The sequence below is a fragment of the Dunckerocampus dactyliophorus genome, chromosome 17 (genome assembly GCF_027744805.1).
Source record: "Dunckerocampus dactyliophorus isolate RoL2022-P2 chromosome 17, RoL_Ddac_1.1, whole genome shotgun sequence".
Taxonomy (NCBI): Eukaryota; Metazoa; Chordata; class Actinopteri; order Syngnathiformes; family Syngnathidae; genus Dunckerocampus; species Dunckerocampus dactyliophorus.
The window spans coordinates 16,261,206-16,288,634 of record NC_072835.1 but is presented as its reverse complement, the minus strand read 5'-3'; the positions used below and the strand labels follow the sequence as shown (position 1 = coordinate 16,288,634).

Sequence of the window (27,429 nt, the reverse complement as noted above, 5' to 3'; positions counted from 1 at the left end):
GCCACTGTCACACTCTACAACAAGCGGTCTCCGAAGGTGTTGAAGACAATTTGGCATCACAACCACACCAGCCCAGGACTTCCATCCAGCATCTTCATCTCCAAGATCGTCTGAGACCAGCCACCTGGATAGCTCCTGCGAAAATTGGTTTGCATGAGCAAAGAATTTCTGCCCAAACTGTCAGAAACCGTCTCAAGGAAGCACACGTGCATGCTCGTCGCCCTGACCTCCAGTTTGTCGTTGTTATCGACTTGAAAGGGCAAATGCTCACATTCATTAGTGGCTGGCACTTTGGAGAGATGCTCACTTCACGGATGAATCCTGGGTTTCACTGTACTGGGAAGATGGCATACAGCTTGTATGGCCTCCTCTGTATGGTTCCGCTGATGTCAACAGAGAAAGGCCCATGGTGGTGGTGGGTATATGGTGTGGGCCAGACATATGTTATGGACTTTTACCAATGGAATTTTTAATGCACAGAGATACTGTGACGGGATCCTGATGGCCATTGTTGTGCCATTCATCCACGGCCGTCACCTCATGTTGCAAGGATCTGTACACAATTCCTGGAAGCTGAAAACACACCAGTTTTTGCATGGCCAGCATACTCACCGGACATGTCACCCATTTAGCATGTTTGGGATGCTCTGGATCGGCGTATACCACAGCATGTTCCAGTTCCCACCAATGTCCAGCAACTTCGCACAGCCGTTGAAGCGGTGCAGACCGACATGCCAATAGGCCACAATAAACAACCTGATGCAACTCTCTACAAAGGAGATGTATTGCACTGCGTGAGGCAGATGGTAGTCTCTCCAGATACTGACTGGTCCCCCTTGATTCAGTAAAACTGGACATAGCCTTTTATTGTGGCCAACCTAAGGAACACCTGTGCAGTAATCGTGCTGTGTCATCTGCATGTTGATATGCCACACCCGTGAGGTGTATGGACTATCTCCGCAAAGGGGAAGTGCTAACTAACACAGATTTAGACAGATTTGTGAACAAATTTTCATTCCTTTTTTAGCCATAGAAAAAGGTTTATAGTTTTGAGTTGAGCTCATGAAAGATGGGAGCAAAAACAAAAGTGTTTATATTTTTGTCCAGTGTGTTATCAGGACGTCGGGTGATGTTGGCGTCGGTTGTCATACTGTAAGATGACACCTTGGTGAAATGTTCTACTGTATTACTGTACGTCCAAGGCTGTGGTATTTTTAGACACTCATTTCCCCTGCCCTGTTCCTTCCTGTTTTACCCTCATTAGAATGTGAGACTGAAATACAAAGCTTGATCTTTGCCGTTTTATTCCTGCTGTTCCCTTTTATTGTGTAATGTACCGGTATTGGACGATTACCTGTCATTCTAATAATAACATAAAGGCAGTCATTGCATGGTTCAGCCTTTTATATTGGAGGTGAGCTGTGTATTTATTAGGCATAACTTGAGAAAAAGTTTCCAAATAAAATAAATAGGAATGCCCATCATCCATCCATCCATCTATCCACTTTCTATACCGCTTCTCCTCATTAGGATCACAGGTAAACTGGAGCCTATCCCTATCCCTGGACTGGGCCAATCACAGGGCACATAAACAGTCGTCCCTCGCTGCATCACAGTTCGTACATCACACCCTCATTCTATGGTGTTTAAATAAATAAATAAATAAATGAATAAATACATTAAGCATTTTCAAGCATAAAAATGACTAAATGAACGAAAATACGAATGATAAGGCATTCAGAAGATGTAATATGGAGTGTAATATCTGTGACTTTTGTTCTCCTTTAAGGAGCGGGGCCTGGGAAGTGACGTCAGCTAGCTAGAGTTGACTGTGTTTAGCTGAGTGTTAGCAGTGTGTGTGTCGGTGACTCGCATGAGTTGTGGCCGACAGCAGTTCCTGCGCAAATGTTCACTGCGTGGGTGATCTCCATCCATCCAAATCTGTTTTCTATGCTGCTTCCCCTCATTAGGGTCGCAGGCGTATGCTGGAGCGGATTCCCAGATTATTCTGTGTTTGTTCATCTACTGTATCAATAGAAGTGCATCATGAGTCTCTCTTTAATCAAAAGAAGCAGCATGACAGTAGTATTCTACACTGGTCACCAGGTGTCAGTAATGTTACATTGATGAAACAATAGCCATTGCAGGCAGTACGCTGCCAGTGCAAACACGTGGGTCTATGTTATGTCTTATTTATGCCTAAAATGTCTTGGTTTCTATTATTATGTCAACTATATTGAATAATATGTCTATAAAAGTGACTATAGGGGTGTTATTTCATGTCTCGAGGGCTGTAATAATGCTATAAACCGTATTGAGAAGGTTGTAAACAGGGATTATATGCTCTAACTACGCAAATGTTTCATTTATGAAGAACGAATCCTACTTCGCGGGAATTCACCTACCACAGTGGGGTCTAGAACTGATTAACCGCGATAAACGAGGGATTACTGGTGTACACAACAACCGTACACACTCACATTCACACCAATGGACTATTTAGAAGAGATGGCCATAATATTGTTTGTTTAATTAATTGATGAATTGACTTGTCTCAACTAGTTTTCTTCTCAAAAGAAGGACAACATGGTCAGCACTCCGTGGGGCAGCATCGATCCGAGTTCAATACAACACGTGTCTGAAAAAAGGAGTTCAGATTTTTCAGATACTCCCATCCTGTGTGAGAGGTCTTTAATTTGTGCCTCACAACAACAAAAATATGAACAGATAAATGCGGGATCAAAAATGGCATTTTCAATTAAAATCTTTGTTGCAAGAAGCACGTGTCAGTTTTTGTATTGCTTTGCCATTTTAAGCTAATTTAAGGAACGGAGATGATAAGCTTTAAGAAAAGAATACCGTAAATGCTCATGTTTATTTACCAAAACAGCAACAGAAAACATTTTGAAAATTTAACTCACTTCATCGTACTTACTTTACTAAACAGTTTGAGTTCTTAAAATGCGAAAAGGGAAACAGAGCTCTCTTTGACCACACGTTCATTTATTAACCAGTATATTGTACAGCACGGTAGCATCATAAGTCATGAAAGAAGTCTTCATTAGTCGTCAGTAAATACATGGTTCACACTGCATTCCACTCGCTTTATGTATACGTTTATATTCCAGTCAGCATGCGAGTCTGTTTACCTCAGTTGGATCTTTTTAAAGTTCACCTGAAATTAAATGGTATTTTGTCATCCAGCGCATAAATCACAAGTAAATAGCTTGTCCTGTGTTCTTTGAAACGGGAGAAACTAATAGTGGTGCTGTGTAGTTTTCCAATTATTTCTATTTTTTTATTTTGTTTTAAATGCCAACCCTCAACCTTGATTAGATGAGAGTCAATTTGATTAGATAGGATTTTATTGATCCCCTGGGCGTATGCCCGCAGGGAAATTAAGGTTCCAGTAGCAGCAACACTGTATACAGTATACAAGACGTTGGCAATGGCAACACAGCATGCAGCGTAAACAGGTTCCCCTCCCCCTTTCCCCTAGTGAGGAGTGATGGCACAGGGAACAAAGGAGTTTTTAAGTCTGTTGGTTTTGCTCCTGGGGAGGAGCAGCCTGTCGTTAAATAGGCTTTTCTATGTGTACTGATGACGGCTTGCAGAGTGTGGTTGGCATCGTCTATGATGGCCTGCAGTTTGTCCAGAGATCTTCTGTCTGCAACCATAACCAGAGAGTGCAGCTCCATGCCAATGGCAGAACCAGCCTTACGTATAGAAGATCACACTGGCAACTGCAGATTGACAGAGCGTCTGCAGGAGTTTCCTCTGCCGCATACAGTTGGCATACTGTATACTGTAGATCAGGGGTCACCAACGTTTTTCCTTGTGAGAGCTACTTTTACGAAATGAAAATGGCCAAGAGCTACTCAATTTTGTAACATTTATTTTCAGAGCTTATTTTAAACCCAAACAAAGTGAATATGCTTGTTTTACCAGAACATGAACAAAATGCTGGTGTCCACAACTCACATTTTGTATTTCAGAATGCATTTCTTTCTACTGTTCTTTCGTTATTAACTGAAAACCTGAATGAAAAGCAGGCTTGCAGGCTCCTCATGTGGTCGTGGGGGGCTACCTGGTGCCCGCGGGCACCACGTTGATGACCCCTGCTGTAGATGATACTCTATAATACTCTAGTGGTACTGTATCACCCAACTGGGCGAACCAAATTGAATGAATAGACTTTTAGAATATTTACTACATATGTATATTGCAAACATACTATAAATTCAGTATATTACAAACCAGATCGATTGGATACTGTTTTATGAGTGATACCATACCTTTAAAATTAGGTGTGAGGAATGATATTCGTGCAATTTAATTAGCGAAAATCTCGTCTCGGAAATACCGTTGGGATTTTTGAAGCTCAGCTGGATTTCATGGAGGCTCACTTACTTAAGGGCATGATGAATAATGATCGATTTGTTGGGCTAATGAGTTGCAATAAATTGGGCAAAGACAGGTTGAGCGCCTAAAAAAAGCAAGCTGACATCAAATGACCGAAATATTTTGAAGCATGAGTTTCTGTCGCCTCTTAAAGAGCTTTTGATGAATAGAAATTGAGAGGGTTGGTGCGGTATGACATCAATTTAGATTCATTGCTTGTAGTTGGCTTGGGAGTCATAGTAGCAGAGTTCCTGATTATGTAAACGGACAAGTCTGACTATACTTGTATCCACTCCCTGGTGCTGATGATCAATTGTCCCACTGGTAATGAATTAGGCTGGATTCACACTTATTATGCTTGCTTTGGTTCAAAAGAAAACTGGTGCGTTTGCTCTGCAAGTACGTTTCGTTTGGTCAAGTGTGAACCCGGTCAACGTCATTATCCGGACCCTGGTGTCCACCAACATGCGCGACAGAGAGATGAGTCTCCGTCTGCTTACAAGTGAACTCTGACGCGGTTTGTTTCAGTTGACCAAATGGACCAAAGACACAGATCAGAGCTAAAAAGACAGCAAAAAAGTATGCCGAAATGACAAATGCGTCACAGAAAATGTGTTGGAAGTGCTGTCTCCCTTTTTTGTGTGTGCGTGCGTGTGTGCGCGTGAGACAATGACGCTCTTTAAAATTACAGTTTTGAAGCTGAGCAAGGGCAAGGACAAATTATGGGTATAGTTTTCATTTTATCTGTTACTGGTGCCAAATCGGTACTTTTGAAACAGTCCCGGTAAAAGGGAACATATACATTTTGGCCCAAAACAAGGCCTTTTTATTTTTATGGAACTACTAAAAGTGTATGTGGTGGTGGAATTGAGCACCTCTATTATTGTGTATTGAGGTATAACGTATTTATGTAGCGTCAGACTCGTGTGTTCCTCTGTCGAGACGTACAAGACGTTACTTTCACAATATCATGGAGTCCGCGTTAGTCTGTGGCATTCCCAAATAGAGACACTTTACCCAACAACTCCTTTGCAGAACTTGTTGCGTGCAGCGATCTCTGTCACTTCAGATCAGCCATGAAGTCTCATCGGTCCTATGCAGCTTTTCGCTAATCTAATTTATTTATTTATTTATTTATTTAGTTTTCTTTGTGAATGTTGTCACTATCCGAAGCTTGCAGGCTTATACAATAAAGCATTGATAGCGAGACTGGGCTCATATGCTGAAGATAAGCCTCTTAGGTAAATAAACTATCACGCTGAGTTGACTCACATTCCCAACCCACTCCTACATTGTTTAGCTAGAAAAGGGAGAAAAACAAAAGAACGGTATTAAGGGAGCGGGATTAAGGTCTTTGGAGAGTTATTAGTCAATAATATATTTTTATTCATCGATTCATTGTAGACAGGAATTGTGAAGACTTTAGGCACCATCAACATTGTTATGGATTAGCTTTGTTTTCTAAAAGAAAGCACTAATGAAGTTTTGTAATTGTTTTTTTGTATTGGTTTACCTTCCATTGATCAAGGTTAAAGATACACAATTTCTCTTTGACTTAAAACAATAGTAAAAATGTGATCTGTGTTTTTCAACAAAGATTTCTCTTAGACAGTACCATTTTTGTAATATTTATACCATAGATGACTTATATTGGTGGTCCTCGAGTTCCGTTCCTATGACGCGTTTTAAGTGTAAGTCACAAATTTTAGTATTAGTCGGAACTTATACTTAAATGAACTCACAAGTCACTCACACTGTACACAGAACACATGGAGGACATAACATACAATAATACAAACACTACAAGAATTAAATAAAGCAAAAGTGAACAATTCCTTACCTTTTATCTTTGTGGCTTATTGGGAGGAGGAAACAGAAGAGGCAGGAGAAGCGCTGATCCAGGTCTTCCAGTGAAAGCCTTTGCAACCTTTCCATCTCAATAATAAGAACTATATGCTGCTTAGTTATTAGTTTTGGTGTGGTTACAGCCTACAGCAGCCTGTTTTTGCAATAAAGAGATTGTTGAGCAACCACCTTCTCGCCATTCTTGGTAGATGTTACAATACGATCTTTGTCCTGAATGTTGGTAAGACCAAAAGTGTGACCAATATTGGTGGGCGTTTCTCCTCTCTTGGTGTCTCCTTTCTTGCTGTCTCGCGGGGACCGGTCATCCAGAAGCCTATCAGACTGATCTATGGCACCGCTACTGTGAATGTTAACATACGTAGTATGGATGGGACAGTGCACGAGGCAGGATTGGAACCGCGCATTAAGTGCTTTACGCACACTATAAACCGTGCAACCCAACCTACCTTGGTGTTCCCAGCATCACTTGTCACTCGGCAGGTGCTTTTTTCACCGGAGTTGAACAGCTGTGGCGGTGTTAATGTCCAATCTGTAGTAATTCTACATTTGATCAAAGTTACTTGAGATTTGTCAGATCGAAATCCTATCGCGACATATGACTTGTATCAAAACATGTAATACGAGTGTCTAATTAGGAAATTCACTACTTCCTATATTTTGTCATTGTAGTTTTCTCAAACGTAATGTTAAAATACTGTCTCGTCTTGTGAACCCTGCTGAGTGTATCATGACACACCTACTAATAAGCCAGGGGTACCCATTACATCGATCATGAGCTACCAGTCGATCGCAAAGGTAGTTTGGGTCGACTGCATACACGTCACTTTGTAGATGTCATACGACATCAGTCAGCTGACATTAAGCTCCCCTCTTAATTTGCTGTTGCTCTCTTGCGGCAAAGATTAATTGGTGAACAGATGTCTCAAGCTACACGGAGATGCAACGTTAATCTTCAGAAAAGCAGACGATACTGTGTAATGGAATAAAAAAGGAGAAAGAATGGAAGAAAGAAAGTCAGTTGTTTGATGGCTTTGCTTTGTGTCCTGAACTCTGTAGTGAACACTGTAGTGATGTGTATCTACACTTCATATGTTACACTATTATTTCATGATTAACTGGAAAATGTGCCATTGATAAAACCTTTTGGGCTGCATTGGCTTTTGCATAATCATTTTCATTTCTTGTGCTGTTTGATAGCAAATGCCAAGTATGTATAATGAAGCTACATAGCTATTTTGACTGACATACTACTCAGGTTATGTACACAACTATTGAGGAATTACGTGTAATTATCTTTTTTGGCATACTAAAATGAATTGTGAATTACTGAATAATATCAACTACTTTGATTACCTGTGAATTTTGAATTTACCAGTTAGATTTGAAATACATGTTATAGGCTTTTATGTTGTACGTTTATATGTCATTTTAAAAGTAGCTGAAAAAGTGTGAGCACCCCTGTAAGAAGCGATGTTAGCCTTGTTCAGTGTAGCTGTGCGTGACACGCACATATCGTAGTTCTCGAGTGAGTCCCGTGTTTGTGGACCAAAATTAAGTTTTTAATTCAACGTCATAAACCGAGGACCTTCTGTACTATTTACAACAAGGAAATAAACACGAAATGACACAAAACAAATCACATAGATGACATCAGCTATTTCATCTTTCGGCTGCAAACTATTTCAGACAGGATCACTGGATCTACGCTCCTGTAATTGAATGGCGAGAGAAATAAGATGAACGGAACTAGCCATTCAGTTGAACAGTGGGAGGTTACATTCTTAACCTTGGCATCAGAGTCAGGTCAGTCAGGATTGAAAGCCTGCAGTATGAAATGTAGTTCAATGTCAAAATGCATTGGACTTTTTAATACATTTTGAAATTCAGTGTGTTACGTGGTATGAAAAGTCAAACACTGCGGTTAAAGCACTCTCCTGTGTCATAGCTAGCTGATATGTGCACGGAACATTAGCTGGGTGTTCTTCCTTCACGGTCGTGCACACGGGAATGGTGGGTGGGTGGGGTGCGGTGGGGCATTATGTGAAGTGGTTGTGTATTCAGCGTAGGTTGTAATGTTGATAAAGTTCTTGGAATACTTTGAGGTTTGCAAGAAAAACAGCATGCCATCAATGTCCCTCCGTGCATACGGTTGGGAACTCATTCATTTCCTTATTTTATTCACTAAGCACATCTGCTTTAAAAAACACAATTTCCAGCACTACACTGAGCTGAAACTAGCCTCTTATACAAACACACATTTTACAAACAAGTTATTAGGTCTGAAATGACCTTGCCAGTTTTGTAAGCTTGTAGATGTAATTGGCACTTGATCCAAGACAGGTCAGAAACTCATTGACGCAGTGCACACCCACCTTGACCTCCTTTCTCGCAGAACAGCATTAGCCACTACAGCTAGTACGTTCTCTAATCCTGTTTTTTTTGTGGGGGTGGGGGCAGGTTCGGGCTGCTGCCTCACTGTTAGAAGAGGGTTAAAATCTTGGCCTTTCTGTGAAATTTTCAAAGACAGCCGGGATTGTCTCCACTTTCCCAGAGACCCTGAACAAAAAAGTGGTATACAAACATTTTGACAGGGATTTGATTTTGTTGCTTGTGTTTACAGTATTGTATTGTGTTTCTGGTCCAACGTTCATTCTGTTCTTGTTGACTTGCTCTGGCTTGGATCCCTGCAGAACTGTGTTCGGTCCCTAGTGAAAGTCCAAGGAATGGTCCAAATATCTCTTCTTTGCTTGCTATTCCGATATGTGTTGCCAGCATTATTCCATTCATTCAGGATTATTTTAATGATCAGAACTCATGAAGTCTCCTATGCTTTTGAGCCTGTTGGTACTGAGAAATGCTCTTTTTACTGGTTCTCTACCATGGTTCTCGTGTGTCATACCAATCACTTCCTTACCTGTGTCAAATTGGAATTGTTATTGGATCTTGGTCTTTCTTGGCCTCTTCCTCTACAATCAAAGAAAGACTTCAATTGGTATTCAGCCTGCATTTGGATCTACCTCCTGGACCTAACTCCACGTTTCATTTTTGTGAAAGAATGCAGGACATTTTCCCTAAAAAGGGTTTCACTAGTGGATGGTATTTTCCTCATTTTCCGTGTTACCCCATAAACTGTACTGTATTGACCCCAATATAAGAAGATGTGTACGAGGAAAAAATCTATATATTTGGGATCTAGATATTTATACATATAAACAAACAGGTGGGGCCAAATAAATCTGAGCTTTTCTACTTGTCACTCACACACACCAGTGACTAGGGAGATGTAGCTGTGACACAGATACCCGCCGGAATAAGAATGTGTCTCCTTAACTTTATTGCGTCAATGCAGCGTTAAAAACATGGCATATCCTCGTATCTGACGTCTATTTTTAAGCATCGTTGTTGGTGTCACCATCTCTTGAGTGACAACCGAGTTAACTCCAGTTCACACAGGTCTGCGGCCTCCTGCCTCTCGCCTCTTGGCCTCTCCTCTCCTAGTACAGGAAGCCATTTAAAAAGGGGAGCATGTTGGACACAGCTGGAGCATGAAGCTTTACAGTGAACCACTGATTTATCTCTGGCAACAGGCGACCTGACTCGGCACGCCAGCGGCATTGGCGTCATTAATCAGGAGAGATGCAGCCCAGTGGCCATAGGAAATTCATTAACTTTTTTTTAAAATCAGCAGTGACGCATTATTCGAAAGGTGTAATTTATTGTTTGGTTTGTACGCATGTATCTCCAACAGTCACACTAGAATTGAGATTGTCTCTTAAAGGGAAGGTTATTTCGAACTACAGACCAGTGTTTGTTTTCCTAAAACTGGATGTTTCGTTCATCTTCTGGTCCATGTGGATTGATATTGATCATTTCCAGCATTTTCCCGTGACATGGAAACTGACTGAAAGGTCATCTTTTTGATTGGTAAAGGTCATCTAGGTGTGAAAGGTCATAAGGCCCACATGGTATCTACTTAATCATATTGCATATGGTTTAATTGCACACTCTTAGATATGCTTTCTTAACTTATTCTGCTAATTCCTTTCTATTTTGTGACTTTCCTTTGAAAAACTATGGAATTTTACTGCCGATGATGCATCTTCCCGGATTGTCACGGCTTAACAATGCACAATAATTAATTGTAAGATTTGCTGTCACCTCAGTTTAGCCGAAGTCGTTAGTTGAAATTCACGGTACAGATTGGAAAGATGCACCGTTTGGACGACCGATCAAGTGAGTATCTTGTGGAAAATAATACAAAGAGTAGGGCTGCAGCGATTTATTGTTTTAGTATTTGGGTATTCTACTGAAAATTCCTTTGATTAATCGAGTAATCGGATAAAACATATTTTCACTTGGAGCAATTACAAAAACAAAAGAAAATAAGACATTTCACTTGATAATGAACGGCCACTTGATTTCCTTTTTTAGATAACCACCAGTCGTATTTGTTAAATCCACATTGTGCATAGAAACACAACGTACAGTCCACCATGCTCAGTTGGCGCATGTCCTGGACTGTCGTGTTTAAAATGCTATTTGTTAGCTCAGCTGCTTGCTTGGGGCTACACAATGGTGTTTTGTAGTTACTGGGAAAGAAGAGAAATAATAATTACTTTATTGACATTACAAAGATTAAACTGCATATTACAATATGTTGATAGCTGTGCATTTAGGTTCAGTTGAGCTTTAGCTTGGCCTGTGTTACACCTGCAACAGTAGCCTGTGTGTTTTATTAGAGATTGTTATTGCGGATCATTGCGAGATCATTCAAACTTGCAATAAAGTCCTATTGTTACATCGATCAAGTCTGGTGTCCGTGTCTCACCGAACATTACTGTAACCTAACTGACACCTAGTGACCAGTGTATAATACTACATGTCATTCACAGCATCTTTGAACGCATCGTCTGAATGCCTTATATTTGTATTTAACCACGACCATTTATCAACCACGAAAGAGCATGATTTATTCATTTTGCCAGTTGTTGAAAAACTGCGAAATTCCAACCACGAAGGGGCGAGGTATTTTTGAGTTACGTCATGTAATATGTCACAAAAGCTGCCCAGTCAAGTCCTTACTTTATGCATGTGCTTATTTTTAGTGTGCAGCCTTTGGTCTCATGACAAAAATACCAGTGTGAACGCTAAGCAAACCGCACCAAAGTGTGCACCAATTTTATTTACTTTTTTGTTCTGGATCAGAGTACTAAAGCACATTGTATTTATCAAATGTATTTCTTTTTTGTGACTTTTGTCTTTGTCAAGCACTTTGTGATTTTAATGCTGATGTGTCAACAACAATGCACAATAATTCAAAGATTTTCTACCCATGACTCACTGCTGCCGCCTTAGTACATAACCCCGTCATCAAAATTAATGACATGCTGATGACAGACTAACTGAATGGATATTCCAGAAAGGGGCGTACGCCATCTGAGTTCGTTAACGTTAATTGTGACATTTATTGACGTAACTGACAGACTATAAATGAGTCGCGTCCCCTTTCAAAACAGACCCCTCATGGCTGCTTATGAATGTCAGCATCGGTGCCAGTGCACTCTATTCTCTACATTTGACACCACGGAAGTAGCCAAAAACAAAGGATTAGCCTTTCCTAATGTGGGTTTTATTACACCAAATCCGCCCACATTGGCACTGCAAGCCGAGCCCCCTCCACCTCCCTCATTGTGGACAACAAGCCTTACATTATACTAAGAGACACTAAGATAGATGTGAAATCAAACTAGGTCTCCTTAATGGGATTGTAGCGTTTTAGAAGACACCTATGCACTCAGCCGATAAGGGGATTGTTTATTCTGTTAATGTGTCACTTTAAATACATTAGGAGTAGTAGGAGGCTTTGGCTTTTTTTTTGGGCACTTTGCCTCTCTAATCCACAGGAGCGCCACAGACATGCATAAATTAGCCCATACCATTTTTTTTTTTAATTTAATGATCCTCATTTCCAATCGTAAAGCAGCATTATGCAGTTTCCTACCTGTGTGTGTGTGTATGAATGTGTGTGTGGAATTTAAATGATATAAAATGACCTTGAACAATAGCAGCATGTGCACATAAACACAGAACGTCTTCAGTGCTAATGAGAGACAATTCGGGTCTCGCTGTGACACAGCGGGACCAAAGACAAGCAACTATTTATTTGCTCTGTTTATACCTCCGAAGTACCCAATGTGTTTTAGTCCCTCTGTAAAAATACAGCTCTGTAATTAATTACCCACTTGATCTTGTCTTTGAACGCTCATTTGTCTTTTTAGGGTATTGTTATCCTTGTAAACAACATCACAAAAAAGGATTAGGTCCGGATGGTACTTGATTTTTAGGGTTTTCTATTCGGCGAGTTCCGTTCCTACGACTGTGATCTAAATTAAGGTTTAGTGAAAGTCGGAACTACAGTGGGGCTGCAGCTATGGAATATTTTAGTATCGGGGTATACATAATGGAGGTTTAAGTTGGTTAACTAAGTTAACCGGCCATCGTAGCGCGATCACGGCTGCCATACTTCATGTGCTGGAGTCCCCCTCTCTCTAAACACCTGTATGGCGCATCGCTAGCGAGACTATTGCTATAGTATGTCATATATATATTGCTATATGAGACTAGCGTGTTTTTTGATACTGGCTCTCACGGTGTGTGGCGAAAAAAAAATCTGGCCGGCCCACTGAAGGCCCAGGTACCACATGACACTTTTCAATCAGGGCTGTCCAAAGAAAAGCAATTAAAAGAAAACATTGTTATTTTATTGGAAAAACAGGTAAAAGTTTCAATAAAATATTCTGTTAATTCCTGTGGAAAGTGTCCAATTTTGAATATTTGAATAAAAATGCATGCTGAACTTTCCACAGAGAGTTTGAAAGTTCTTTTTTTTTAAATATAAATGAGATGCATTACTGCTCTTACTTTCCTTTGAATTTGAATGCATTTTGGAATGTTTACATCCCAAAAAGCGTGACATATTTGCTTTTTTAAAGCTAGCCTGCAGTCTTGGCCACGCCTCGGTTACGTTTTGTGAAGTGGTGAGTCACCTCCCTCCTTCACGCTGGGCCAGTCTCTGAAAACATGATTGGTTTACTGTTGGAGGTGTGCACAGTGTGCAGACGAGCAGCTGCTGCTAAGATTGAGCCCAGTTGGAGATGAAGTGAGGACGGGTGTGGACAAGGGTGATAAGGTGGGGGTGGCGCCGGCAGGGACTCTGGTTCTGTCGGAGTGAAAGTCACGGCCGTGTGGCATTTAAAGGGAAGGTTTTCTGACGCACCACATATCTGAGCTTATATTCCACTTGAAATAGTCTGCTATTACCACAAACGTACCCATCCTTCCATCCATCCATTTTCTACTGCGTGTCCTCACGAGGGTCACGGGTATGCTGGAGCAAACAAACATAACCTCCTACTTCTCCTACAAGATGGCTTTAGCTGCATTTTGAAGTATCATAAGTGGTCCGCATCCAGCAGCTTTTATCTACCTCTGTATGCGCTTTAAAATGTCGGTTGTGCTACTCAACCGTTGGTGTGAAACTCACGCGTGTTTCACGTGCCATACTGTTGTTTGCAATGACGTCATCAGCGCTACTAATGCCAGCTAAGCAGTTTTGAATGATGACATTGGTACTGTTGCTGTGTTGTGCAATATACTTTTTAATGAATGACCCTATGGTCAAAGATTTTCACTGATTCGTAACCATTTGTCCAGCACCTGTAGAGCTTTTTTAGAACAGACGTCTTATTTGGATCACATTGTACTTTTGTGTGTTTTTAACAGTGCTTGCTAACTCACATATTCAGTAACAACTGAAGGATGCCTAGTTTGGTCTTCTATAACTATGCATTTCTAGCTTTTTTTCCAAGCTTCGCCCCCACCTATTATGAGTAATTGGTATTTTTTTTTGTAAAAACTTTGGAAGAATACTGACCCATCACTGATCCAACACTGATCTCAGACATCTGGCCAGTATCAGCAAAGAAAACCCCAATATTGGATTACATCGGCCTTCGTCTCAAATCTCTGATATTGGCACTTCGATACAAGCAGTCGATTCCTGACTCTGCCCCAGCATGTCTATCCAGCAGCGACCGGATAGAGCCCATGTGATCACAACAAAAGTGTTTGCTAGCGAGCTAACAAAGTAGCAAGGAGCATGAGTGATGTCAGCTGTGTGGCAGTAAAAAGACGTTGCAGCTGAGTGCAAAACTTGTCATACACAAGTTTCCTGTGATGGCAGAGAACTAGGGAGGTTTAATAGGACAAACCACATCGCGCATATGAAGCAGCATTACAAGACAAAGTCCGACGGGACGACAAAAACAGAAGAAAAGCGAAATGTCGGGTTTAAGTTCTTCATTGGGCACCTCAAACCTCGCTGTATTATGCCTAGCTGCCACAACACTGTGGATACAACTATAGACCACGTGCTTGCTGACTATTGTTTTCTGTTTGAGTGACCAAGCCTTTTCCAGCATTCCACACTACAAAATAAAAAAAAAGTATGTATGATTTGTGCTGATATCAGATCAGTATCCATATTAGCTGATATTAAAGGCCACGGTATCGGTATCGGAGGTGGAAAACTTCTATCAGGACACCCTTACAAAAAAAGTACTCTAAGGCTACCTTGAATATAAGACAATTGTATTGCTTAATCGCTCAACAGTTGTTTGACTGCCGACGACCTCTGTTGTTTTTGCTAACTTGCTAACAACCTTTGAAGCACTTTTTTTTCCAGCGGCACTTTGTGTCACTGGTGTGTGTGAGTGACAGGAAGAAAACCTGTGACTCGCTCGGTGGGGGGACGTAGTTTGGCAGCATCTGTCGGACATTTGTAAATCCAGATTGTAAAATGACCCTGATTTTTCAGACTTTTTAAAAACTTTTTTTCTCTTTTCAGACTTTTCTTGACTTTTTTCTTCATGAAAAAATATTGTCGTATGTTCGTGTCAATGCGCTGAATGGAAAGGCTGTTACTCATCCTCCTACTACTTGCACGACTACTACTACTACTAAAAAATATACTAATAACAATTTCAGGAATACTTGGAACAGTAGACAGAATGGGGTGAACACAACCTCCTTGGCAGTGACGGTGCTCACTGATTGCTGACAGCTGATTGACATTCCGAGAATTGGGAATAGCTGGGAATAAGCTGAAATGAAACTCCGTCTGATTCTTTCCACTATTGCTCCATATTTGCTTCACCTGTGCTGACCTCTCCCATCACTGTCCCTGCTTTCGGTTTTGGGCTTTGAAAGTGATGAATCCATCCATTCCGCTTCGATCTCAAATGAATTATTGAAACTCCACTCGCCTTCTGTACTGTCACAGATCAGCGCCATAGGCACAAAGAGCCAGCAGTTGGTGCAAGACATTTTTTTTTTTTGCATTCTACCACGTATGTAGCAATTCGCTGCAAAGTGCCCTCAGGGTGCCAGCTTTCATCCCGGTAAGCGCTGATGACACGGGCTTGTTGCCGGGCTGACAAACTGTCACAGAGCTGTCGGCCTTGAACAATCAGCGAGCGTGTCAGCTCTATGATCACCTTTTACAAACGCTAAAACCCACTGGGAACCTCAGTTGTGGGTGGGTGGGGAGCTGCAAACATGCGAACACCGGAATGCGCCGCAATTTGTCATGTCGGGAGCCCACGCCCGGCTGTCTGTCAGAGAGCTGGAGGCGCTGGATCAACCTTGACATTTTTTTTTTTTAAAACACCGGCAACATGCCGCCTGATTGAGCCTGATAATCGTGCCGGATCTCCAGCACCTAAGGGTTGTGTTCACCCTTGTCATGTTCGGTTTGGCTGAAATGAACTCTGGTGTGCTCGTATGGTCCGTTTGGTCGAGTATGCACCCAACAAGTGGACCTCGATTGTGGACATATGGACATATGAACTCTGATTCGATTCACTTTAGCATAAATGAGGATTCTATGTAGACCAAAGACATGGACCAGAGTTAAAATGAGAGCAAAAAGCATACAGAACGACAATCGTTAAAAGTATATTGTAGAAGCTTTTTTTTAAATCTAAGGTGTTACAGAATGTAAAAAATAACCCGCATACTCACCAAATCAAGCCCCGAAGTGTTGATTCAATTCCAATTATTTTTAACCATAACGAAAACAAAACGTTCCACGTGTGAGTCAGACTATTCCGTCTCAACAGCTTTGTTTGTGGGTGACCTCCTCCATTTTGGCACATCTCCTCCTACGTGATGCGAAGTGATACCACACAGATGGCTTCATTTAAAAAAAAAAAAAAAAAATGATGCATCACTCCCATTGTTGACACTGCCGCTAACATTAAATTTCATGGATGAAATACACTAGCAGTTATCTGAAAGTGCTTGCGGAAGAAAGCGCGGCCTCTGCTGCAGTATAACACGAGTAGTGCTGTGTTGACTCAAGTTGCTGTCTTTGCACTCGCAGTTTGCTAGCATGTTAGCATTTTATGCATTCTCATTTGAAGTAGCATCTTGTGTAAATGTGCCTTCTGTACTTAAGTTGCTATGTGTTAGTCCACCAACTGTTTGCATATTAGAATTGTATACATTGTCATTTCAAGTAGTATATGACTACAGGATGTGATGTAGAATCTTTGTTTTCTTGTGTACTCAACTTCCTGTACTTTTACCGACCAACTGTTAGCATCTTAGTATTGTTTCCAGTCCAAATAGCCATTTAAAATAGTATATAATCACAAAACATCGAGTAAAATCATTTGTTACCACACTCAAGTTGCTATTATGTGATATAGTTAGCATGCCAGCTGTTAGCGTTTTATTTTTTTTCCATTGATATTACATACAAACCTTAACATGTTCTGTGCTTAAGTTGCTGTTTTGCTACAGGAAAGCCAACAAACTGCTAGCATAAAATATGTAGGCTATAAAGGTGCATTAGCATTCAAGTTGCTTTTTTTGCTATGTGTTAGCTTACCAACTGTTGAGTTCGCCTGTTCAAGATGTTCCCATATTAACATAACCGGTCCATGCAGCATGCTAGCATACAAGGTGTTAGAATATTAGCTGTTAGCATGGTAATTAGAATAGTTCATATTTATATTAAGTTTATATTTTGAAACATCCGACTTCGTTTTCCCGAGAAGAGATCAGGCGGACACACTTTTCTGTCTTTTCGCGTTAAAATTGTCTGGAAGATGTGACAAAGTACAGCAGGCCAGACTCCCGCTAATAGCTGGCAGCAGGAAGTGGCTACTCTGATAAGCTATCCTTGAGTCTCGCCCACACAGGGGCGTTACTCTTTCCTGATTGGATCAGGATGTGATTATGTGTTAGCATTTAACTAGTTCCAGCTCGTGTCAATCAAAGATGTGTGTGTGTTTGTGTGTGTGTGTGTTCTAGTGTGCAAGGCTGCTGGCATGATAAGGTTGCCAGGCAACCTGTCTGTGCAAAATTCAAGTAAAAAAGAGTGCAATCATTGTTTAAGTTTACAGTACTATGATATAATTGTAATCAACTCTAACATATTTATGTGTTAAAAGTCACCCAAGTATGCACAGTCTGGTTAATGTGAAATGTTTTTTTCATGTTTTGACTGTTTGAATGCGAGACTGGAAAAAAATAATGTGACTTGAAGATGATAAAAAAGGGACAAAGAACAAGAACACAGTCAAATGCAATGAGGGATTATACTGTAATATCAAGTTTTCAAATTTGAGCTGTGCTGACAAAATGTGTTTTATTTGGGAATGTATATCACCAGTGCCCACACAGAGGACGTAGCCAAGCGAGGACGGCTTTATTGGGGATTTTATGTGCAAGGGTTTTTTTGACGTACTCACTTTGTTTAAAGTGACAATGGACAAAGTCGTCGAATCTCAGCCTGCACTCTCTCGATGGGTCTTTCATTTAAATGTGCAATATGTTAGCACACCAACTGTTAGCACGTTATCCATTCTCATTTTAAGTAGTATCTGACTGTAGTATATGACGCTAATGTCCTTACGGACAAGGGCGCGCGCGTGACGTGCTGATTTTTGAGCCGTAGACTGGCCGCAGACCGGTTGCCGAGGTTCTTTGCCCTGTCAAACAAACAAACGGGCGCTTATGTTTTTTTTTTTTGTTCAAGTTGCGAGACCAACTTACGCACTTCATACGTATTCGTGCGTTGTCCGTGTGTCTGTCGTTACGTTTTGCCGGTGTCTGGTTTAGGGAAAATGTACTTTTTCTTTTTTGTACGTTGCACTTGCGGACTTTGTATATGTGATGTGTGCCACACGTACACCCCACATGTGTGGGGTGTAATTAGTGCTGTAATTAGTGCAGACATTCAGATATTTCGTACGTCCTCCATGCGTGTCGAGTAAGTTGGTCGCGCGGTGCCTGGACGGCCAGAGTGCATCAATCGCACAAAAACTCCGGTATATAAAGCTGCACGGGTGATACGGCTTTATGTTATATGGTTTATTGTTGCTGTGTTTTATTTGTCAATGTATATTTGTTTGCTTTATCTATTGCAATATACAGTATATGTATATATACTGTATACTATATTGATATAATACTTAGATTCTTCTTGCAATGCGTAGTGTTATTTATGTGACTGGATATGACGTGTACGCCTGTGGCGCATGTGCTGCATGTGGTCACGGTTGGTGAGTAAAGACGATCTACATACTGGCAAAGTATGTTAATAAGAAAAGAAAACAACCTCCGATATATTAAACATAGTCGGTATGGTTGGTGAGCATTTAGGTTCATAAATTGAAAAAAATGATAATCAATATCGGGGCACGTGACATTGCAGAAGCTCTGTCGTAAAAAAAAAAAAATCGCAGGTGGAGGAAGTGAGGTCGGTAGGTCTCATGTGCAGAACCGATCCGGTATGGATCTTTCGTCGTTGGTACGCACCGTGTACAGCTCGCGCGTAGCACGCATGACAGGAAGCACGCATGGAACGCAAGGTCAGTGCTTTTATTGCAAGTTTGATGGACGGTCTTACGACTTACAGTGTGTGCGTTGGCTGTACGAATGAAGCCGTACGTCCGAGCAGATTTTGCGCGTGCTGCGCACGTTCAACTTACAGGTTGTACGTTGAGAGCGAGGTGATCTTAAAAAAAAACAAAAAAAAACACAGCGATTTAGGGAACGCCAGCAATTGCACGGCCAAAAAAATCGGACATCCGGTTGTGACATAGGCTTAAGCACTTTCTGTGGTCAAACTGCTATGGTGGTATACTGTATGTTAGCATACCAACTGTTAGGGTTAGCAACTTGTTGATTGAGGCACAAGATGCTCCCACATTAAAAACGGCCAATTATTTCATTTTTCATTGTTTTGTCTCACTTTAAATTGTTTGTCTATATGTGCCCTGCGATTGACTGGCGACCAGTCGGGGGTGTACCCCTCCTGTCGCCCAAAAGTCAGCCGGGATAGGCTCCATCATACCCCCGTGATCCTAGTGAGTACAAGCGGCACAGAAAATGGATGGATTTATTATGTTTCATCCCTAAACTCGCCGAATGGGTCTTTAAATGTGCTAACAGTGCTGCTCACTTGCTGTATGTAAGCACACCTGTTGGCACTTTTATCCATTTTCTTTGCCGTAAGATCTGACGATGTGAAGTTATGAAGTTCATACTGCCTTGATACCGACTGTTAGCATTCTACTGATCCCATTAGACTTTAGCACTTGTTCGCTGAGGCTCGAGATGCTCCCATATTAACATTGCAGATTATTTTCGGTATCTTCCAATCCTGACAGTTCTAAAGTCCCTTTGTGGGTTTTAAAAAGAGCAAAAAGTGCTGCTAGGATTCAAACATCACTATGTATCACTTTTTTTTTTTAGCCATGGAGTCAATTCTAGTTTTTCCAACAAAAGTTCACTAATGGATTCCTGTGGCTTGTCCTTGGACTCATTCTGGCTTCGGCCACACACACACACACACACACACACACACACACACACGCACACACACACAATAATAATGGTCCTGCTAATGAATAAGCAGCACCCGGGGGCCACACACACCTCTTTTCCCTGTGACGTCTGGCTCGGCGCCCAATGATAGAACTCATAAAAACACAAGGACACACACACACACACACACACACACAAAGAGACACACAAAAGTCATATTTTGTCTTTAAATAGAACTCTCTGTGAACTACCTCATCTACATAACAATTGTACAAACATAGACAACAGAACCAGAAAATAGAAGCTTCGTGTGCGCAAAACTTTAGCTTTTTTCCACCGGAAAAATCATTTGCAACGTGGATCAAAGTGGGGAATCGGTTATTTAAAGCCAGCGGAGCGATGCTCCACAGCGAACATGATGAGTGTTTTAAGCTCTGTTGGAGAAGGCAAGGGGACAGCTCAATCTGTGTTGGCATGGCGTAAAAAAAAACTTTGTTTAATTGGAGGGAAAGGTGAAGGATCAGTCAGCGTGTTCTCAGTCCGAAGAAAGAAGCTAGCTGGCGGTTACATCTTTTTAAGATCTTCACACGCCACTAAATTTTATCATACGCGCCAGTCAGCACAAAAAAAAGCACAGGTCTCGCAAAGGTTTATTACATCAGGAGACAGTGGGCCTTCAGAGTATTTGAGGTGAATAAAAGGTGATTTAATGCTAAAATAACCACACAGGAAATTTGTAATTTGGCTCATGTTGTTTTTATCACATTGATGAAAAACTTGACTGGAAGGCAAAACAAGCAACAATTACCGGTGTGTGTGTGTGTGTGTGTGTGTGTGTAATATGCGATTGTTTCTGATGAAGCGCAAGCAGAAATTGCAGTGACTCTGTTAAAGCTGAGATTTGGTTATTATTCTTCAGATGCAATAGCAGCACTCTGTTGCATTCGATTATTGCTTTTCCTAAGCCAATCGGCTATTTTTGGAAACATTATTTTTAATGCGATGGGAGAATTGGTTTCACACCAGTGTGTAAATAAACAAAATACATAAATAATTGAGAGAAAGCGGGGGACATCTTTGTCTCGATGTTCTGAACTCCTGTTTTAATGTCAGTTTTTCGTTACCGTAGCCCCTCACCACAGCACTGTTTGAATTCCGCAGCTTATCTCTATCACTGTTTTTGAAAAATATATTAATTACTCAACCATGTCGTTTTGCGGTCGATTGCGGCCTATTATTAGTATAAAAATATATATACTCTATATAAACAAATATATAAGCACATTTGACATATTTTTCCCCTAAATTAAGCATTTTCAAGCATAAAAATTGCCAATTTAACAAAAATAGAAATATAAAGCATTCAGAAGACACAAGCAAAGATAATATGCATTATGATGTAATGACAATATAAGATAATACGTACGATTCAGGTGTCAGTAATGTTACTGTAATGGTGAGACCCACAAGCACCAGACTTGATTGTGGAACAACATGCTTATATTGCAGGTTGCATCTCACAACAGGCACAGTCATGCCTAATAAAAATCCCTAATAAAAACAGTTATAGCAACACATAGTCATCGTCATGTCTTAAATGGCTTATTATCTGTTTTTATTTCTACTATGTGGCGTAATAGGGGTACAAAGGTGTGTAATTCCATGTCTAGAGGTCACTAATGATGTTAAAAACCATATTTAGAAAGTCATAAACAGGTTATCTGTGTCGTAGCTAAAAATATATATATTCCATTCATAAATAAGGAATCCTACTTGGCGGAAATGTAGGTAGGGTCTGGGACCAATTAGATAAAAACCAGCCACGATGAACGAGGGATCACAGTACTTATTAGTTATTATGAAGTGTGCACACCCTCACCAGCGATGGTGTGTCGCGAGAGGCCTTGTTTATGCAGCTCAACAGTGTGACCACATTCAAAGAGAGAAAAGCTGTTTTGCCTCTGCCATCAAGAGACCATGGCAGTGTGAATACCTGACAGAAAATCACACCGAATCCACGTGTTTGTGAAGGATTGGGCTTTTAAAGGCTGTGGTCTAAAAGTTTTGATGAGCTGATGAACAGTCTATCGGAGTATAACGTTTGCAATAAACTGCTGACTTAAAAATGTTTTGTCTCACTCCCATTTCTTCTTCTTCGACTCAGATCTTCTTTAGATGCAACTGTGGAAAAATGTACTTTTCTTGCAATTTTTCAACTGGTGTTGACATTTTGATCAGCCATGTCAGTATTGTATTGAGCAGCTTAATACGTTCTAGAAGAGGTCTGCATGGCTCTACGAGTTTACGTTGGGCTTCCTTGGAAGACAATCAACAGCGCCTGTACTGGTTGCAGCCAATTGGTGCTTTGTAATGCCTTAATTGCTTCAACACCCGATTAATGTGACAATGACTTAATCAAATATTAGGACCCCATCTAGTCTTTGTAGTACTTTCTAGTTCTTTTCTCTCATGGCTATAAGAGATAATCTTGGTCATTGTCTGACTGCCTCCGACTGCCTGTCGACCACCTCCCACCATGCACCCTGCCTGCACCTGAAGGAAAGAGCTCTGCGGAGCCTCCCCTGTCGCCTTGGCCTCCGGCCCAGAGTCAGCGGGTTAATAACAAGCCGCGTTCAGCGTCATTTGTCATTTGCTACCTGCCGCTGATGATAGATGTCACAGGTCGTCGGCTCCCTTGTCACCCGGCCTACGCGACTAATACCGGCCCCAAATCCATCACCACTACTGCTTTATCTCAAGCGCCGGTTAGAAAGTCAGAGATTCCACAGATTAGCTGGTGATCCTGCCTGTGCCACTGTCACAATACATTGTCATTTGCTTTTTTTCATTATGTTGTTTTGTATGGCACTTTGGCACTAAAACATCTGATATTCAGCACATACTGTAGGTTCTTTTGTTTCTGAGCTATTGACTTGCCAAAGCATCAGTATGTAGGTCAAAGATCGAGGTCACAGCAGGACCATATACAGTATCTCTAAACTTAGTCGCCATATAGACATTAGAAGGTCGCTCAGCTGATCAGTTCCGTGATGTCTATTTGACTCTAGACTTTAAGGAACTTGGCTGACTTCAAAATCCGCCAGTATTAATGTAAAAAAAAATAAACATTTCTACAAACTACATCAAGACATTCACTCAAATTAAAGGTCTCGATGACTTTCAAGTGTTCGTTTTTTTTTATATATCCCCTCGTTTGATTAAGTAGTGACTAAAAAACATGCCTAAAAATATCCACATCTAAAGCTGAAAAATCAGTTGGAACTTTAGTAGCAGCTCCCGAGTCCAAACTAACTACTAACAAGGTCAACATTTCATTTGCAACACACTATGTTCCATTTTCCACTGATGTAAGCATTTTGCAGTATGCCCTTACTGTATATGATGACACAGACGCAAGTGATACGGCAAGGCGGTGTGACAATATACCCGGATTAGTGCTTTTGTTTCCCACTTTTTTCCCCCACATATCACCTCTGCACTGCTTTTAAATGGTTCCAGCTCCTTCTTTTGATGTCGGCTTCCCAATAGCGGATGCAGGCCCGGAGCTAAGGCTTTTATATTGGCTTAAATTGCAGAATGATTAATGCAGATAAGAAGACGACATCGGATGGAGAGACGGCTTTTTTTTCCTGCAACGGCACCATTCATTGATTGTGATAAGGCTACTGTCGTCCCATTAGTGAATATTTTTCCTCCCTTGTCTGGAAAGAAAGTCAGGAAACGCTATTAACAGAAACGCGACACATTCATTTTACCCGTGAAGGCTTTTGATTTGTGCCACTTAGTCAAACAAATCTCCGTCTAATACCAACACGCTGAAAGCATCTTTATCGTAAAGATTCCGTTTCATGGCAGCGAAAGAAAAGCAACGCTTGTCAGTAATTCTTACTGAGCCGACATTATGACAACCGAACAGCTTATTCAAAAGTAATGTTCCGAGATAGAACATTGCATTATGAAGTCTGTGTCACAACTAATAAGTCACTGAATGCCTCCCTTTTTTGTCCTCTCATCACGCAGAGATGTCTGGAACGGAGGAGGACATTTCTCAGGTGCACTGGAAGCAGCAGTGGTTGGAAAACGGGACGCTCTACTTCCACGTGTCCATGACCGAATCGGAGCTGGTGGCCCAAGCGACACAAGCCTCAGCACGGGAGCCTGCACACGTGCTGCACGAACACATGCACCTGCTGCACATCTCTGTTATGGTAATTTGGAAACTGCAATTCGCCAACTTTTTTCGCCCACTATGCAGTGCTTACATGCATGTGACAAGCATGCATTTGTACTAGAAATATTGTGTTAAGTCAATAAGGAAAAAAGACAATCAATTGGGTAAAGCAGTTTGCTAGCCGTTAACGTGGAAAACAATGAAAGCCTTTAGTCAGTTAACTGCAGCGTCTCCTATAGTCGTCAGGGGCGTGGTCTACAAAAACAATCTAATTCACTCCGGGTCAAAAAACATTGACAGCTGTGGCTTTAGGCAACATACTGATGTATTTTTATTATTATTTTTTATATTTACTCCACTCCGCTGCATTTGAAGTATCATAAATGGTCAGCATCTATCAGCTTTATCTACCTCTGCATGTGCTTTAAAATGTTATTTGCGCGACTACAACTCATGTATGCTGCGTTTGCCGTGCTGTTGTTTACAATGAACCCATCAGCTGGGAAGTTTGCTAACTGACCATGCGGTCAAAGCGAGCTACGTTTGCCATTCCGCTTTCTCATGTACTCTGAGTCATTACTAAAGTTCAAAAATTAAGTTTTCACAAATAACTATCACCCCAGCTATAATTACAACAGTTACGGTCGTTCAACGTCTTCAATGGAGAATCCCGTGGAGGCAGCCGGAATAGAAACGGGTGGTGTATAGCCTCGCAGCCCGAAGGTGTCCTCTGGCAATTGGAGTGAACATCATTATGTGTGCCACTGTCAGTTCAGGGCCAGACTCCAGTGTGAGCACTCTATTCTTCTAGGCAGTCGACTGTCACTCTTCCACCCCGTCAAGCACTCCTTCTTCTCCATATTCTCCTTTTCTCTTCCCTCCTCTTCCTCAAAGTATCTCCATGCAACAGGTGGAACACGGGACCCAGGAATGATAGACATCTGCATTGAGTTTGCGAAATATCGAACCGAATGTATTACAAGTGATCATCAGGTTCCGTACGAGTTCTGTTTCTAGATTTAATGTGATTTAAGTCGAGTTTCGGTGTAAGTTGGCTCTTACACCTACAGCATAGTATACTTAAATTAACTCCTCAAGTCACTCATAATGTACACACAACACATGGGGGACATCAAAGACTCCAATAAAACATTGAATACAGGAATTAAATGAAACAGTAGCAAGGCCTGTCATGATAACACATTTTGCTGGTCGATAGATGTGCTACAAATTATCCTCGATATTTGATTTTATCGGCAACATTTTTTGAGACAATTTTTTCATTAATTATTTTAACGTGCGGCGTAATTCACATTTGAACCACTAGATCGGGGGTCACCAACGTTTTTCCTTGTGAGAGCTACTTTTACAAAATGAAAATGGCCAAGAGCTACTCATTTTTGTAACATTTATTTTCAGAGCTTAATTTAAACTCAAACAAAGTGAATATGCTTGTTTTACCAGAACATTAACAAAATGCTGGTGTCCACAACTCACATTTTGTATTTCAGAATGCATTTCTTTCTACTGTTCTTTCATTATTAACTTAAAACCTAAATGAAAAGCAGGCTTGCGGGCACCTCATGTGGTCGTGGGGGGCTACCTGGTGCTCGCGGGCACCACGTTGGTGACCCCTGCACTAGATGGTACTCAAGTATAGTGTTCGGTGTACCTGTGTGAGACATTAGCTTGACACAGAAGTTACCTGTATGTATGTTTTTGCAATGTAGCCAGCGACGCTGTCTGTCAGTGCGCCCCATTTTGCACTGTTTTGTTTATATTTGCCAACCAAACCTCAGTGTGCGTTGACGGTCGGGACGAAGGCACTCACCGTGTTCATTCTGTTTAAAACCGAAATATTCCAACACTGTGGCTGTGGCATTAGTCTTAAAAACGAATGTGTATCCTGGCTCACGAAGCTAACCTCTAGGGTAGGGTAGTAGCTAGTAGCTAGTGGGCTACTAGCTAGTAGCTACGCCTTCACAAAGAGGCTGAATGAGATGAGAGCCCACTGTCTCTGTTCATTCCACTATAGAACCAATGCACACAGACAGATGCAGAGTGAAACCTCTTGTCATCCAGCCTGTGTATCACAAAGAGAAGAGCAGACACGCACCCATACCTATACATGCTAATGTCAATTTATCGAGGGCGTCATAATTATAAAACTACTTTTTTTTAATCGTTCCATTAATCTGTTTATCGATTATTGTGACAGGCCTACAGTAACAAAACATAAAAGCCAAAACACCAGCAACCTTTCCATCCTTTTCATCCTTTATGCTTAAGGGTACTGTAGCGCCCTGGCAGTTATGTGTAGTGTTACAATCATAAGTTATAGTTTTTCATTTTTCCCCCCACGGGTTTCTCTGTCATGGTTGCTCACTCCAGGTTACTGGTGTGTGTGTGTGTGTGTGTGTGTGTGTGTGTGTGTGTGTGTGAGTGACAGAAAGAGGAGCTGAGTCACTCAGGGAGAAGTCGTTTGATGCCATATGTTAGTCTCTTTACGTATTTTGTCAGTTGTCCATCCATCCATCTTCTCCCGCTTATCGGAGTACCCCGTTTTATTGTTATGATCATGATGATGACGATGATAATTATCGTTATTTTTGTACCTGTTGTGAGATAATTCAAACCTGCAATAATTGTTGTTGACAGCGATGGAGTCTGGTGCGTGTTACTAGTGACACCTAGTGGCCAGTGTAAACCACAGTTCATAAACGTCTTGTATTGCCTTAAACTGTATTTGCATTTTATTTCATTTAGTCATTTTTATGCTTGGAAATGCTTAATATGGGCCAAGAATATGTAAAATTTCTTTAATATACATATTTTGGACTAATAATAGGCCGTAGGCTCATTAGGCCCAAAAGCGTTATTTATTCATTCATTTTTTGAAAAAGCGCGATAGAGTGAGGGTGTGACGTTCGTACCACAGTGTGGCGAGTGATGACTGCAAGGGTTGATATGAGGTTTTAGCTTTTTTTCTTCTTTTTTCCTGAACTGGTGTCCTAATTTGTATCTGCAATGGATGTGCTGAGCCCCTCTGCAGTTGTACATACTGTAATTGACAG

The 27,429-nt window shown here is 41.1% G+C and overlaps 1 protein-coding gene across 4 annotated transcripts in view; it reads left to right on the top strand.

The window, feature by feature from the left end:
- The window catches only part of LOC129169966 (astrotactin-2-like), a 286,350-nt gene that overhangs the window by 33,920 nt on the left and 225,001 nt on the right, over window positions 1–27,429 (top strand). For all 4 annotated transcript variants that reach the window (XM_054756998.1, XM_054756997.1, XM_054756996.1 and 1 more), the window contains exon 2: window positions 24,205–24,392. In XM_054756998.1, the coding sequence (XP_054612973.1) occupies window positions 24,205–24,392 (188 nt within the window). The remainder of the gene's footprint in view (window positions 1–24,204; window positions 24,393–27,429) is intronic.